This window comes from Phaenicophaeus curvirostris, chromosome 5, assembly GCF_032191515.1.
Source record: "Phaenicophaeus curvirostris isolate KB17595 chromosome 5, BPBGC_Pcur_1.0, whole genome shotgun sequence".
NCBI classification, from domain to species: domain Eukaryota; kingdom Metazoa; phylum Chordata; class Aves; order Cuculiformes; family Cuculidae; genus Phaenicophaeus; species Phaenicophaeus curvirostris.
Window position 1 is genome coordinate 60,096,008 of NC_091396.1, and position 14,884 is coordinate 60,110,891.

General features: G+C 39.2%; 1 protein-coding gene across 3 annotated transcripts; it reads left to right on the forward strand.

Moving 5' to 3' along the window:
• The first annotated feature begins 400 nt into the window (after positions 1-400).
• Positions 401-14,063, forward strand: LOC138721613 (SERTA domain-containing protein 2-like). 3 transcript variants are annotated; one of them, XM_069858933.1, is made up of 4 exons: positions 401-644; positions 1,128-1,518; positions 2,493-2,621; positions 10,402-14,063. In XM_069858933.1, the coding sequence occupies exons 3-4, from the start codon at positions 2,563-2,565 to the stop codon at positions 11,255-11,257; spliced, it is 915 nt and encodes a 304-aa protein (XP_069715034.1). In that variant the 5' UTR covers positions 401-644; positions 1,128-1,518; positions 2,493-2,562; the 3' UTR covers positions 11,258-14,063. The 3 variants fall into 3 exon arrangements, with proteins under 3 accessions (XP_069715034.1, XP_069715031.1, XP_069715033.1); XM_069858930.1 differs by lacking the exon at positions 401-644 and having other exon boundaries at positions 675-1,227; positions 2,493-2,611; XM_069858932.1 differs by lacking the exons at positions 401-644; positions 1,128-1,518; positions 2,493-2,621 and adding an exon at positions 4,774-4,908.
• Positions 14,064-14,884: the final 821 nt, after the last annotated feature.

Consider the following 14,884-nt stretch of genomic DNA (forward strand, 5'->3'; position numbering starts at 1 on the left):
AGGGCTGGAGGGGCCAAGGGAGTCGGAGAGGGAGCAACGAGGCTTGGGTGGGGTGGGGATTGGGGATGGTTCCCCACCCGCCGGTGCGTCCTGCAGCGGGGCGGGCGGTGGAAGTTGTTAGCGTGGTTATAATTATCCCGGTCGGGGTCTCTGTCGAGCGGAGGAGGAGGAGAGGGGAGGAGTGTAACTTTTCGCAGCTCGGGAAGCCCGGGGTTGTCTCCGGTTACCGCTGCCGGGGTGGGGGGGCGGCTGCAGGAAGCAGCGTCTCCTTCCACAAAGGCCAAATGGTGGCAGGCGCTGCCCCAGCGCCGCTGCCCTTTCGGCTTTAATAACGGGGTTTGTTCGCCTCGACCAACGTGTGAGCTGCTGGGATTGGGGGGGGACGAGCCCGGTCCCCTCGATGTGAATCCCAAATCTATCTCGCGGTTAGCAATTCCTGCCCTAGATAGGCCTGGAATTGTTCAAACTGTGTTGGAACAGCTCTTTTCCAGAAACGCAGGTAGGAGCCCTGTGCACTAGTGGTGTACTTTGCTCTCGATTTAGCTGAGATTCTTTACTTCAGGCAATTAACTGCAATATGGGAAACACCGTGTGCACTGGCGTGAGCGTTATAATCTTGCATTTCTAAAGTGACCTGCAAACAGGTACTGGGAAACCGCGAGGGAGGGCAGTGAGAGAAAACAGGAGAAAAAACAATGAGCTACACGCATGGTTAATAGTGATTTACAGCTATACTGTGTCTTCTGTACTTTTTAACTCATTGTGAAAAATAAACGTTGTAACCTTACCTCACTTCTGTACTTCTGCCTCACTCTTGTCCCAGTGTGAAGTCACATAGGGGAAAAACCATAGTCTCGACAGTTAATTTTGCAGGAATCCTTTAGAGTATATAATAAAGGGGGTAAATTTGATAATTTCTTGAACTTTGCTTCGTTCTAGCAAAAGATGGACCTCTAAAATACAGTTAATAGTCATCGAATGCTTTTAGCTCTTTTTTAAACTAAGGTCCTGAAGTCAAACTTTGCAGTATTTTAGCATGCTTGTTAGCTTTTTATTTTTTAGGATTCTTTAACACTAAAAAGACTTCACACTCTAAAACATTTTTTTCTTCTATATTCATTGTATAGAAAATGCCGTGAATTTACATCTCTCCCTGTGATCTAACAACTACACTTTAATAAGCCTCAGAAGTGACCTTTGGAAGTCCTACTATTTCAGAGCAAATAGGTTGCAATTTTTCATTTGTCTATTTGGTGGGGATTTTAATTATTGTTTACAAATAGCATGGATGTCATTGTTATAGGAAAGAAGTCACCTTCTAGAAGGAGGACTGAGGTATTAATGTCTTTATTGCTGTGGGTTAGATTTGGTGTTCTTAGGTCACGGGCATTTCACTGCTGTTTTACTGCATCTTTACAGTTCCAGGATTCTGTAAGCGGAGGAGCCCTTTGCTAACATCAGGCTATGAGTTGCTATGTGAGATGAACTGTATTCGTTTACTTGCCCTTCTGTCTAAATGTAAGACTGCCTTTCACTATATAATATTTTAAGATTTGTAAAATAACATGTGAACTCTTGGTCCTTGATTCTGAAGGGCTGTATTTATCTGGATAAGTACTGATCCTGGGTTTTGTGAATATCTGAATTGTTTTGCGCTAGTTGGAGGTGGGTACCTGTGTGTGCATGTCTGTAAATTGTACACAAGCAAACATGTGACATACAATCCAGAGGGTAGGCTTTTAACCCATGTTAGGTTTTTAATTGTTGGAATTAAAAAAACTTTGAATCTTCAGGTGGAGTTGAGACCTCAAAGAGCATGGATCATGCAGTTCCCTCCACATCTCCTAGCCTAGTTCATTGTTTACTGTCACTTCACCCTTTTCATATTTCCCAGAGTTTCTATTGCCTTGATCTAATCTATGTTTTAATCCATGTAGTTTCTAGCCAAACTGCAGATGTCAACAGGGTTTTGTTGAAAATGGTGCCACGCTGAATATTATATGCACTCATAGGACATCCTGCCATCTGTCTTCTCACACTGGTTTTGTTGTGTGTTGAAAATGAAGGAGGTTAGGGAATTTAATAAAAATCTGACTCCTTTTGCAAGGGATAATTATGAAAGGTACTCCTTTACAGTTCATGGTATCACATCTCTTGATATGTGATTTCTGAGATTATTACAGTTGTAAATCAGTATTAGTAACCCGAAGGAGTATCAATACAAGTTCTTATTGTAAAGCCTGGCGCTTAGAGGATCAGTGTTCTGTGCTGTAGTATTCGTTTATGAAAGGTAATTTAAACATTTTATGTATTCATAGGTGAAACTATTAGGTCCTCTTATTTCAATATATTAATTAAAGGTTTTCTTATTCAGTTTAACTGTTTTAATAGACTTCAACTTGTTAAATTATTTTTGCCAAACTGTGTGCTTAATACTTCAGGTTTAAAAAAAGCCTTGTAGTAATTACTCTTGTTTTATTTTTTCCCGTAAGTCACATCATCCTACCTCGGTGGATGGCTTGGCCTCTTGAATAGTTCAAGACTATTGGATGAACACACTTTATGCAAAATCTGGAATCTTCCTGCCTGGACGCCTTTCTGGATTCTAAGGGTAACTACTTGTATGTTTTTATGAAATCATATGTTACATGCATAGCGCATGTTCTGATAATCAATTGTAGGTGTTATTTTTATGGGCTAGAATGGTAAACTGAAAAATATTTTATCTACCCCATTCTAAAAAAATTAAAGTGAAATGCTTTAGGCTTGCTGGATAGTATATGCTCTTCAGTTTGAATATTCTGAATTTGCATTACTTCTTTTTTTCCCCCTTTACCATGAGGAAGTGCTATAATGTAACAAAGAATTTAATAATTGCCATAAGATTGCATTTCTTGGAAATTTGTTAACTGAGGCCCCAAGCTTATAGTGAGATCCACTCTTCAGCTGCTGAAATTGAGTGTTACAGTCTTGTCTTGTGAGGAGAATGTGCTTTGGATATTGAAGAAAAGTTGTTGTGTGCTACTCTGTTAGAGAAGACTTAAAGAGATTCCTTATTTGGTTACTGAAAATCACCTACCTGAATATCCCATGCAGAGAGCTAGAGTAAATGCATGGTCCTCTATCAGGAAAAGACAGCATTTGGGTCTGTTTTTTGGAGGCTGGGTTATTTTTTCAGTTGCTTTTATTGTTAATGGTCCGTGTTTTCTGTTAAAACATTGACATACTGATATGATATAGTTATAATTAATTAACTTTTGTTATTAGTGGATCTTTACTTAGATCATTGCAACCCTAAAGTACACACCAGTGTTATGTAGGTGAATGCATCCAGTGTCTGTGTTTGAAGTAAATAGATATCTTTAAGAAAACTGATTGAGAACGGTTCAGTTGATTAGAACAAACTCTGGACATATGCAGTTCTAATGATCATTTGTCTCTCCAGTGAGATACTCTAATGGGACCCTGGTAGTTTGGGGGTTCTTGTTTAAATTCCTTTATGTTCTAGTTACAGTTGAGTTTTACTATGGAAGTTACTAAATCTAGAAACTTTTATTCATGTTTTATCTTTAGCTAACTATTATTGACCCTTAGTTTAAATTGTTCCAGGCCCTCCTTCTGCTAAAAAAAAAAAAAAAAAATCCACCCAAAATTCTTGAAAAAAAAAAAAATCTACTGAACACATTCTCACTACTAATATATACCCGTGAGCTTTATTGGTAAATGTGGAACTAAATACACAAGTGTAGAGGGGGAGAGGAAGGAGAAGAGTGGCAGTGGTTTAGTTTGTTTTCTTTTAAGGGTGGAAGTTTTTCTCAACCTAACACTGTGCCCAGATGTACGCATCCTAACAGAAGAGTATGCATTTTAGCTTGTACACATCCTAACAGAGGAGTTTCTTCTTCAGAGTGAAGTTGTGTGCTCTGAAACTTAGCTGTGAGAGTTTGTAAAGCAAAGCTCTTACGAGTGCTTTGTGAAATAGAATGGGAGTAAGGAACTTGGGAAGATGTCCTTTAAGTGCAGGAATTTTCCAGATCCCATTAGACATAACATAAACAGGTTGTGTGTGGGCAGTTCAAACTAACTTTTAAATCAAGGTAAAACACTCCCAAGTGCTTTGTAAACATCATTTCAGCTCCTAAAATACTAGTGTATAATACGTATTTATTCTCTACTTCCACAAATAGTGAAGTGACAGTGGGAAGGTTATGACTGCCAGACTAATTCTGTGCCAGACACAGCCTTCTTCTCATTCCTTTCCTCTGCATTATGAATACTATTCAGCCTACTCTTATTTTCAAAATGTGGGAAAGGATATTAGGTTCATCCATAGGTGTGGGGTGTGGGTTTTTTTCTGTGTGGTTTGGGGATTTGGTGTTTGGGGCGGGTACTTGCTGGCTTTTTTTTTTTTTTTTAAGTCTGAACAGTAGTGTGCTTTGGTTCTGTGTTCCAGTTGCTTTAGCAGTAACAGACTTGTATGATCAGGATTTGGTGACCAAAATTCTCCCTTCTTCAAGCTGCTATTTTCTGATAATTTCCAACTCCTGTGAAGAAGTTGTTACATAGGAGTTAGGTATGGGAGTAAGCTGGCAGGACTGCACTCCTCCCTGTATACACACTTTGAGCTGCTTGTGCCTTCTCCAGCAGTTACTCATGTTGGTTAAACTGGGGTGCAGGTCTGGGTAGGGGAAGCAATGGTCTTAAATACATTTTTGTATATTTTAAAGTGTCTTCAGGTCTGGATTACTTTTTACTTTGGTGTTTTCTAAGGCATTTAATCCTCCTTTCCTCACTTCCTCTTAATTTTTGCCAAGAGCCAAGATGTGATGTTGCGGGGATCTCCCACACTTGCTGAGGACACCAGACCACATACAGTGTTCTGTGTAGTCTGGCAGCTTACTGTGTTACGTAAGTCATGTTTAAGTGATCTGTGTTAAGTCCAGATGGGAGGAAAGGATTTATACTATGTCTGTTAACTGCACCTTCAGCCTTACCTTTTTCTTGTGCAGCTGCTTACACATGGAATACTAGTCAAGAGCCAGTCCACCACCTAATTAAAACTACTAATGAAGTTGCGCTACCAATGTTAAAGTGTTTGTTGGGAAGAGGAAGGATTATGATTAAAAACAGCATGCAGCATACATCAAATAATTCTGGGAAGTAACCAAAACTGTAGGGATGTTTGTCTTCCCTTTGCACTTCCTGCAGATAGATGTGTGCCCGTGAAACCTGTGTCTATGGAAGAGGGGGGAGAGCAGAAAATCAGGTTATCAATCAGCCTTGGTCAGTCACTAACACGGGTTTACAATCCAAAGGTATTTCAGTTTGTTTTTACTGTACATGCTTTCTATAGTTACGAGCCAAAGGCGACTTTGAAAGGGAATTATCCAAATTACAATAGCAAAGAGTCTCTCATTTGGGTTTTAATACATGAGTTGCGTTAATGAAAACTAGACAGGCTGCTTTCACTTATCAGGTGCTTACACGTATTCAAATCTTGTATTTCTGTCGTATGAGAAAAAGTAATTTATCACTCAGAGAAAGTCTCAAGCTGAAAAATGCAACACTGTGTCTGTATGGAAAGGATCAAGTAAGACTGGATTTAATAATACCCTAAAAAGAAAAGCCAGAAGAGACCACTACCAATGAAGTTATTTTGACCCGCATAGTGCACACCAAGTACTTTATTGATGATCTTGCTATTTGAGCATATTCTTTAATAGTACATAACCCTTGTGTAGTTGACTATCATGCTTGTTTTGTGCCTGAAAAAGTCATGTTCAGGTAATACTAACTGTGGCAGTTGTGTTTTATATACTACTGATTTTTGAAGCTTTACTGAAAATCAAAGCTCTGTGCAGTTTTGAGTTCTAACAGTATTTAACCCACTCTTAAAACCTCTTTAGGAAGGTGAGGAAAGGGAAATTAAGAAATAGTTTGTCCAGATAGAAGTAATTGAGGGTTTTCACATGCTGCATTCTTTGTGACTGTTTCCAGCTGTATTTCTTGGCCATGTGTCCATGGCAGCTGCACTGCACTATCGGACCCTGTGACAGATGGAACTGTGCTTTGACTCTGAAATGGTGGCTAGTCCTGTATTGTCCACAGCACATCGCAATGTGAAATCTTCTTGGTAGCCTGGAATGTTTCCTCTGAGGAGCTGCACGCTCTGACCAGGCCTGTTTGTTTGGTGTTCTGTGTGGATTTGCCAGCCAGGGATTTGCCTCCTCTCTCCAAGTGTTTTTCAAACTCTGGTGTAGCGTAGGATTACAGTGCATGGATGCTGCTTCTTCCCATCTTAGCAGAGAGAAGTCTCTATTTGGTGTTCTCTGTGGAACTGAGGAACATGCTGTTGGGGAGAATTTCTACATACAGATTCCTTTGTAATTCAGTGATGTGGATGGAGAGTTTGGCACCGAGTTCACTTTTCATCATTTTCTCTACATCTGCAAAATAATTTTAATTTTGAAAAGCCTTCTGCCATAAACGGCCTGTGGCTCACTTCACATTACTGTAATGAAAGGAGGTGAGAAAATGCCAGAAAAAAATGATTGAGATATGGTGTTCTCATTGTTCGTGGGGTGTTTTTCATGACAGAAGATTCTAAAATAGAGCATCTGAAGTCAGAGAAAATCAACTAAACTTAAAGTTCAAGAGAAGGGTGACTTACTGCTCGCCTCTTTTATGCCAGTTTCAAATGCGAGCTGTTCAATAATAAACTTCTAAATTCTTGTTCAGTTACTACAGACTTGTCAGACAGGCACGTTACAAAATCCAATTTTCTGAGATCTGAGTAGGTTTCTAGAACTTGGGTGGAATAAGGAGAGTGCAATTCCTAGACACTCGTGTTTTAGTATGCCCAGCTTTTGCTGCTTTGAACTGGCTGCAGAGTTCTCTCGTTGACTGAAAGGACTGAAAACTGTGCAGCAGTTGCTCAGTAACACAGGAGGTCTGGGCATGGGAGTGTGGACTTCTGTTTGTTTTCCTTAGTACCAAAAATTGAAATGGGGGAGTACTGCATGGTTAAATAACGTGAGCGACATCTTGTATTGCAAAATAGTGTTGTCAAAGGAGAGCATTTGACAGGTTTGTGAATTTGGGGTTTGGGATGTGTGTGTTAATACAGTACTGCAGAAGGATGAGTTCTTTAGAAATGTGGAGCACTTTGTTAAGGATATGACCCTGTCAGGAATTCTTACACTATAAAGTAAAGCAAAGGGCCTGATAAAGTGTAGATTAGCTGGTAACAAAGGGGCTTTGTATCTTTTGTAGGTCAGCAACCAGTGTTTGACAAGAACTGAAATTTAATGTCTCCTGTAGCAACTGTGACACTAGCCATTCTTAAGCCCACTGTACCAGTGGTACGCTGGTTTTCATTAGCCGTTTCCAAATTTTTTTGTAACCTCTGAAGTTGTCTAGCTTCCGGAGGGAAACTTGCAGTTAGGCAAAAATTATTGTAAACAGGCAGAATTTCTGAAACCTAGGATAAGAGGATGTTTGTGTATTTTTATATAAGATGTTGTCTCATCTAGAGAGTGGGGAGTCTGTTAAGTAGAAACATTTGAAGTTGGAGCAAGCAATGTTTCTTGCACTTAATTTTTGTAGTTCAGAGTGCTGTTGTGCTTGGGCTTTTTTATGTATTTCTGGAATGCTCTGGGACAAATCTTATGAGGGAAGTTTGCAGAATTAAAAGGAAGGTGTATGTATATAAACATGAAATTTTTAGTCTAATTAGGCTACGCTATGAACTTAAAAGTTAAACATTTAATTTTAAGTAGCTTTTGTGAGATTATGTAACCTTACATATGATAGTTTGCTTTTTAAGTTTGCTTATAGAATTTAAATACTAGCCCAATTTTTTATAAATTAGGAATTAACATTGTTTATGTAATTCAAATAGAGAAGTCTAATATTTGCTGTGTGTCTAACAAAGTGTAAATATATTTTAAAAAATACAGACATAGCAGTAAATTGTCAAACCCAAGCATTCTGAATGTATTAAGTGTCAGAATTACTGTTCCTATATGGTCTTACTTTCGTTCCCTTGTGAGTGAGAGTGTTTGTCTGCTTTAATCAGTTAGTGGAGAGAAAAAAAGCCCTGCTTGTGTGCATTGTATGGGGAGGATGTTGGTTAGTGAACAAATAGCCATTTTGATGTGTATTTTCTTCCTTTTAGTAATGGTATGGGATAATGTCTTACAACATTTAAATGCCACTTAAAATGGAAAGTTAATAATTTTATTGCAAGTTTTCTGTCATTTGCAGATGCTATTTGTCTTCATGATATATTATAGCAAAAACGTTACAGTAAAGGCTTGCATAATCATGATTTTTCCATAGGTTGTGTCTAAAAGTACTGGTTGTTGGCAGTGTTGCTGATAGTTTGTCTGAGGATGCCTCAAACACACACACTAGTGTCCCCCCTAAATACTTCTTATTATTGTATTTGGTGCCTGAACTTTGTATCCAGATTTCTGCTGATTTTGTTTGTAATTGATTGCTTGGAACTGTCTGGTTCTGTTTGCCCTAAATGGGATGCTGAGGTTGGAGAATGATGCATGGTAAATGTGGGAGGGTCACCTGAGTGTACATTGAACATGCTTTGAGCTAAAGCAGACTCCTAAAATGTAAAAAATCACAGCACTTGTAAAATTACCAGTAATTAAAGTTTTTTGTTAGTCTTTTAAATAGTGAATGTGTTAGTAAACTGAACTTTAGGCCAAACAACTACCTGTTAGCTAAAAAAGGTCATCTTCTGACAAATTTTATTCCATCCAGGTATGTTTGTAAAAGAGGGTACGATTGAGAAGTCTTAAAACTCCTTTACCCGCTGTCTCTGTTTTCCTGTGTCTCTTACTGGGAAATACTCACTGCTTGTTTACTTTGTGTTCCTCCAGAGGATCTGGGCTCTCCAACAGTCTTGTCTAGGCAAATGGATGTAGCCATGGAGCCCTGCAGTGCTTCCTGCAAATCTGGAGAAATCCCAAAAGTAAAAGAAGCTTTATCCTGCTGCCATCTCCTTGTCCCCAAAAGTCTAGCGACAGGCTAGCAGCTGGCAGCTGCAGCCATCAGCTGAGCTGTTGCTGGCAGTATCCAGTGCTCTCATGAAAAGGAAGTTGGGAGGCCCTCTGCAGCATGCAGGGTCTGGGTCATTGTGCACGAAGAATCTGCCACTGGGTGTCTAATTTATGATTGCTTAATTTTTTTAATTGTTTGAGAGGGGTGTGTATATTCCATGAACACAAAGATGTGTATAATTAAGATTTTACCAGTGTTTCCTGTGCACAGTGTATTCCTTTTCTGTGCTTATACAAGAGAATTGCGTAGTGCTTGTCCCTAAAACACTATATTTTGAATGGTAATTGCAAAGTATCCACACATGTATTTGTCTGGATCACGTGTATTTTAGGTGTACGTGCATACAGGTTTTTGTACCACAGTGTTCTAGACCTACCATATTTCAATGCAAAAGCACACAAAGCAGACTGGAAGCAACTTTCTTTTCTTTTAGCTATTTACCAAAATTGGTCACTTTTAAAACGCCATTTGACAGCTTCCTGCTGGGTGTCCTTAGTATTAAGTCAGTAGCAGATTGTGAACCAGCAGCTGTGAGCACCAGCCCTTATTCTCTCAGCTCTGCGGCTTTTCAGTATTTAAAGGGGGCTTATAAGAAAGATGGGGGGAAACTTTCTAGCAGGGCCTGCAGCAACAGGACAAGGGGTAATGGCTTTAAATGAAAAGAGAATTTAAACTACGTATTAGCAAGACGTGAATTTTTGCTGAGGGTGGTGAAACACTGGCACAGGTTTCCCAGAAAGGTGGTAGATGCCCTATCCCTGGAAATAGTCAAGGTCAGGTTAGATGGGGCTCTGAGCAACCTGATTGAGTTGAAGATGTCCCTGCTGCTCCCTGCAAGGGGGTTGGGCTAGATGACGTCCATGGTCCGTTCCAATCCAAACCCTTCTATGATTCTGTGATTTTATGATTTTTCATTAATGAATTTTTGTATGCCATATAATGTAAATAAGTAAACATCTAAAAATCTAACCTATCAAAGTTTTTAAACATTAAGTTTGTATTATCATAGTAGAGTTAAAAGTAAACCATAAATCCAAAACTTAGATGTATATAGCCTTTTTAAAGAACAGTTACTTTATTTCTTCCACCTTTTCTGTTTAGAAAAAGCTAAAATGCTGTGAAGCAATATAGCTGGAAAATGCATCTTCTAAGTTGGAAATAGTATCTTGTGTAGGATTTTATTGTCTGTTGCACTCTGTGTCATTAGAGTCTTAAATTAACCACTACATCGTATTCTACAAACTTTCCAAAAGTGTCTGTTGCGATCTTGCAGAAGTAGTAATAGTCTTGACCGAGGTTAATTTCATAATTTCTCTCTTTCAGGTTCATGTTGGGGAGAGGTCTAAAACGCAAGCTGAGTGACTATGAGGAGAACATGGCTGGTCTCTCGAGTGCCTTTGATTCCAGTCGAAATCTGTCATATCCACTTAAGAGGCAGTTGGTGCTTAATATGTGCCTCACCAAGTTACAGACGTACAAAATGCTGGTGGAACCAAACTTGCACCGCTCTGTCCTCATAGCCAACACAGTACGGCAAATTCAAGAGGAAATGAGACAAGAGAGTAATCAGCAGCCAATTAATGTCTGCCCTGGCATTACTCCTAGTTCTCACAGCTACACAGGGATGGAGACATCTGGGGTTTCTCTTCAGTTGCCGTCAGGTATTAGTCAGCAAGAGCCTAACTGCTGCGATTTGCGGTCTGTAGAAGACCCGATTGAAAATAGCCTGCTGATAGTGTCAGATGATGATATGTCATCTGCTATTTCATCTATTCTGAAGGACTTAGACTTTGTAGAAGACATAAGCCCGCCTACTTGTCTGGTTCCTACTGGAGATGACCAGCCAAAGTTTGCAGAAAATACTGGTCTAAAGCTAGAAGATGATAGACAGGATTTGAAGGGAGCTGAATGCGTGTTTGGTTCCTTTGAAATTTCAAATTCAACTAGTTACTTGAAGGATTTGGCAATAGATGACATTTTTGAAGATATTGACACTTCAATGTACGACTCAGACTTCTGTTGCCCTCCACTAATGCCGCCCAGATCGCCATCTCTTGCTACAGAAGAACCATTGAAAACCTTTCCATCGTGTAATTCTTCTTCAGCAAACAACATTCAGATATGTAGAACAGATCTGAGCGAGCTGGACCACATCATGGAAATTCTGGTTGGATCCTGATACTTGTTTTACCCAAAGATACTTTTTAACTGCCACTCTCCTTTGGTTTCAGGATGAAAGCCACTGGAAAAGTTGTAAAGAATTCTTTAAAACACAAACTAAAAATAATTTGTCTGTAGTGGGTTTTTCAAAGTAATTCCAAAACGTATAAACCAAAAAGGTGGCAGTTTTTTTTTTTAAAAAGAAATATTTATTTATCAGAACTGTGCAATCATCTTCTTCCTTCCAGGGAGTATGTGGAACAATGGGCACATACCCTTATCACCCCTCATGCCTCTTTCAATAAACTTTTTTATGTGCAATTTTTAATTTGTCAGAAGAATTTACATGCAAAACAAATTTCATATGAGATGATCTTTTACAAAGCCTCCACTTTATTTTTAATATCAGAGTCTGTGCCAGGCTGATATACGTCAAGTTGCATAGCTGGATCGCATGGATTGCAGACACATTACTAGAGATGGGTATATTTTAAAAATGAGACGCGCTTTCTTTTGATCAGAAAAGCAGATCAAGACACTTGTCAACAATGTCTCTTGCATTTTCTAAAGCATTCAGAACTATTTATTTTTGTAAATTTTATAGTCTTTCTACATTTTACTATGTTATTTCGTCATAGTTCAAATATAATGAACTTCTAGTTGGATGTGTTTAGCACTACCTCTGAGCTGAAATGCTTTAACTCTTTCCAGTGCTTCGTCTAAGACTGCAGATCTTTTTGTTTCTGGTTTTTGTTTTCTTTTTTTTCTGGGGGAAAGTACTTCTAACTCATTGAGCTGATCCTTTGACAGTGACCTAGATGATTTGTGAAATCAAGGGTATTCAATGTTTAAAAACTTTTAAGTATTTACAAATGTAATTTATATGTAGATTGTGCAATTTAACATTTTTCTGTCAGTATTATGTGCTTAGATTTTGAATAATCTTGGCGTTCTTTAAATTAAAACTTACTATGTACAGGTAGCTTTTTAATCTGTTTTGAAAAACACTGTCCTTCAACCCTGCTTTCAATACAAAGTTTAAGATGATTTTTATGTGCAATATTATTTAAAGAGATACACATTTGTATACCTGGCATTGTAGAAAGAAACGCTTCAAACTCAGAACTTCTAGCACCTTGGGAGGAGGATACTTGAGTCAACGTTTCTGTATCCTTTAAGAAACGAAGTTGAGAACACTTCTCATGACACCAGTGCTTACTGCTTTGAATGCTCCTGAAATACTCATTGATTTGTGGTGAGTCAGTGCTGATGACTAAACCATCCTGCAGCTGTGGCCGGGAGAGCTCTGGGGTCGGACGGCTGGGACGCAGCGCCAGGGCTGGGGCCTGCGTGTGCTTTGGAAGCATCGAGGGTGTTGCTGCAGCTGCTGCTGCAGGTTGCACTGCAGGAGGAGGTGTGTACATGTATGGCAGGTGCCTATGTAAGTGTATATGAGCGCACTTGTAAACTGAAGATGAGATTTGCAGTGAGAACAATTTTTCCATAAACCAATTTGGATACTGTGTTTCAGATTGAACTGAAGTCTGTATCGATCCTTGCTGTCGTCTTCTGAACTACAGACTTGCACATTAGGTTTTGGGTTTGGTTGTTTTTTTTTTAATTATAAGAATTTTAATTTGTTCTTTAAAGCTGCAGCACCTGTCTTGTAAGAAAATTTGCAGTTGTAAAAGCTTTGCTTTGGTTTGTTGGTTTTTTTTGGTATTTTTGTTGTTCTGCTGAGACTTTTTCATGAATGGGGCATCGGCAGAGGAAAAAAAATGTTGCCTGTGTGTTGCATCTCACAGAAGCTGAGATCCTGGCCCTGTCGAAGGGGCTAGGGTGTCACCTATTTCTAGTCTTAACTGATGCCGTAGCACACCTACCTTGTTCAAAGGTCTCCATTTTGTACTGTGACTGTTTTGGTTAACAGTTAGCTGCCGATACAATTTGGTATCCCAAACCAATGGAGAACCAGTTCAGGTCACTTCCTCGCAGCCATCTGGGTTGTTTAGCAACCCGAAGGGTATAAATGTATTTATATGCATATAATGTATTGATTCTAATATAAAACTTCTGATCTAAAGTATTTTGAATTGCTGGATAAAGGGATTTGTTTGAAGAGTGTATAAATAGTTCTTGAAGAGATACAGCTTCAGAATGTACACAGATTGTGCATTGTGTATAGACTACTCTGGCTTTTCCTCAGCCTCTACTTTTGTATTAAAGATATGACTGAATAAATCCTTGAACTATTAAGGGCCTTCTGCACTGTGATGAAGCAGAGTTGTGGTTAAAAATGTCTTTAAATTCAGTGATAAGTAGTAAAATAAAAAGACTACATCTAATTTCTTTTTGCATTTGAAAATATGGAATGTTACTATGCAGTAAAGATATTTTGGTATGAAAATTGTATCATGTGGCAAATGGTGAACACTTAATAAATCCACTTACCTTGTAGCCAATATGGAAACATAAGAGAAGACAACTTGCTTTTCAGCATTTACGTGCTTAAGTTTTTTGTGTACTTCAGAAATGGATTCAGTTGTTGGCAGATGTTTTATCAACAGTTCAAAATGCAGTTTTTGTTCAAGTGCTTGCTACAAAGCTCTGCTTCGAATTGGTTGCTTGCATCACAGTGCCAAGACCGTGAGCTGGTATGTAATGCAGTTCAGTTATGTATGGAATTACGTGCAAAGGGAAGTTTGAATTTTAAATATGCACAAACTAATTTTAAAATCCTTCCATGTAAAATGAAGTTAGAGGCTAGTTGTGGTGGACCTATTTATTGTATGTTTGGAAATAAAAGCCACAGTTTTGCAGTTTAACCATTTGTATTTTGAAGCCTTCAGTATTTGTTTCAAAAACAAAACAAAATCACACGGTGCCTTGCCACCTTATAACATTTTCCATAGCTTTTGTTTTCTTTTTTTCCCTTCCTTTCTTCCCAGAAATACTGAATACCATGCACAACTTCACCCCCTTTTTGTGTGTCCTCTCGTCACAGAACAAGGGATGGCCCAGATACGGTGGGGTGGGGAGATTCCTGTAGTGAACAGGAATAAAATGTATGTTTGTTAGCACTGAGCTGTCCTCTGGTTTCTGTCTCACCTGCCCTGTGTGTTCCTCCTAGCCCATGCAGTTCTTGCTGTTGCTTCAGGGTTGCTGTGCTGGAATGCCAAGTGTCGAGATACACGGTTCCTGGATGGATGTGCTGTTGACACTTCAGACTGGCACACTTGTCACTCTGGGGCAACAATAATGCCACTCGCAGACACTTATTTGCCATTCTGTGCTCATACAAGTTACACCAGTGAGTTCAGGTGTAAAGGTTTCTATGCCTTTCCTGTCATGGACATCCAAAAGGAGATCCCTGACTCTTCCACAATGAACTTTATTGATAAGACTGCATTGGCTGCTACTTGCAGACCAGGAGTTATTGCTGGCGTTTGTGCTGGGGCCTGCTGACTGCAGCTGTAAAAGCATATGTCTATAAGTAACTTCTTCACAGAAATCTGGCTTTGGCAGTGAGGTGGCCACCGTCATGTCATGAGCCCTGTGACTGTATTATTGAGCAGGACGAACCGATGCTGGCAGGAGAGACCTGCACTTGTCCTGATGCATCTTGACATTTGGCAACAGAAAATGC

Coding starts and splice junctions, on each gene's coding strand:
- LOC138721613 (XM_069858933.1), top strand. CDS start 2,563: ATGCAAAATCTGGAATCTTCCTGCCTGGACGCCTTTCTGGATTCTAAG. Junction 2,622..10,401: donor GATTCTAAGGGTAACTACTT/GTATGTTTTTAT, acceptor TCTCTCTTTCAG/GTTCATGTTGGGGAGAGGTC.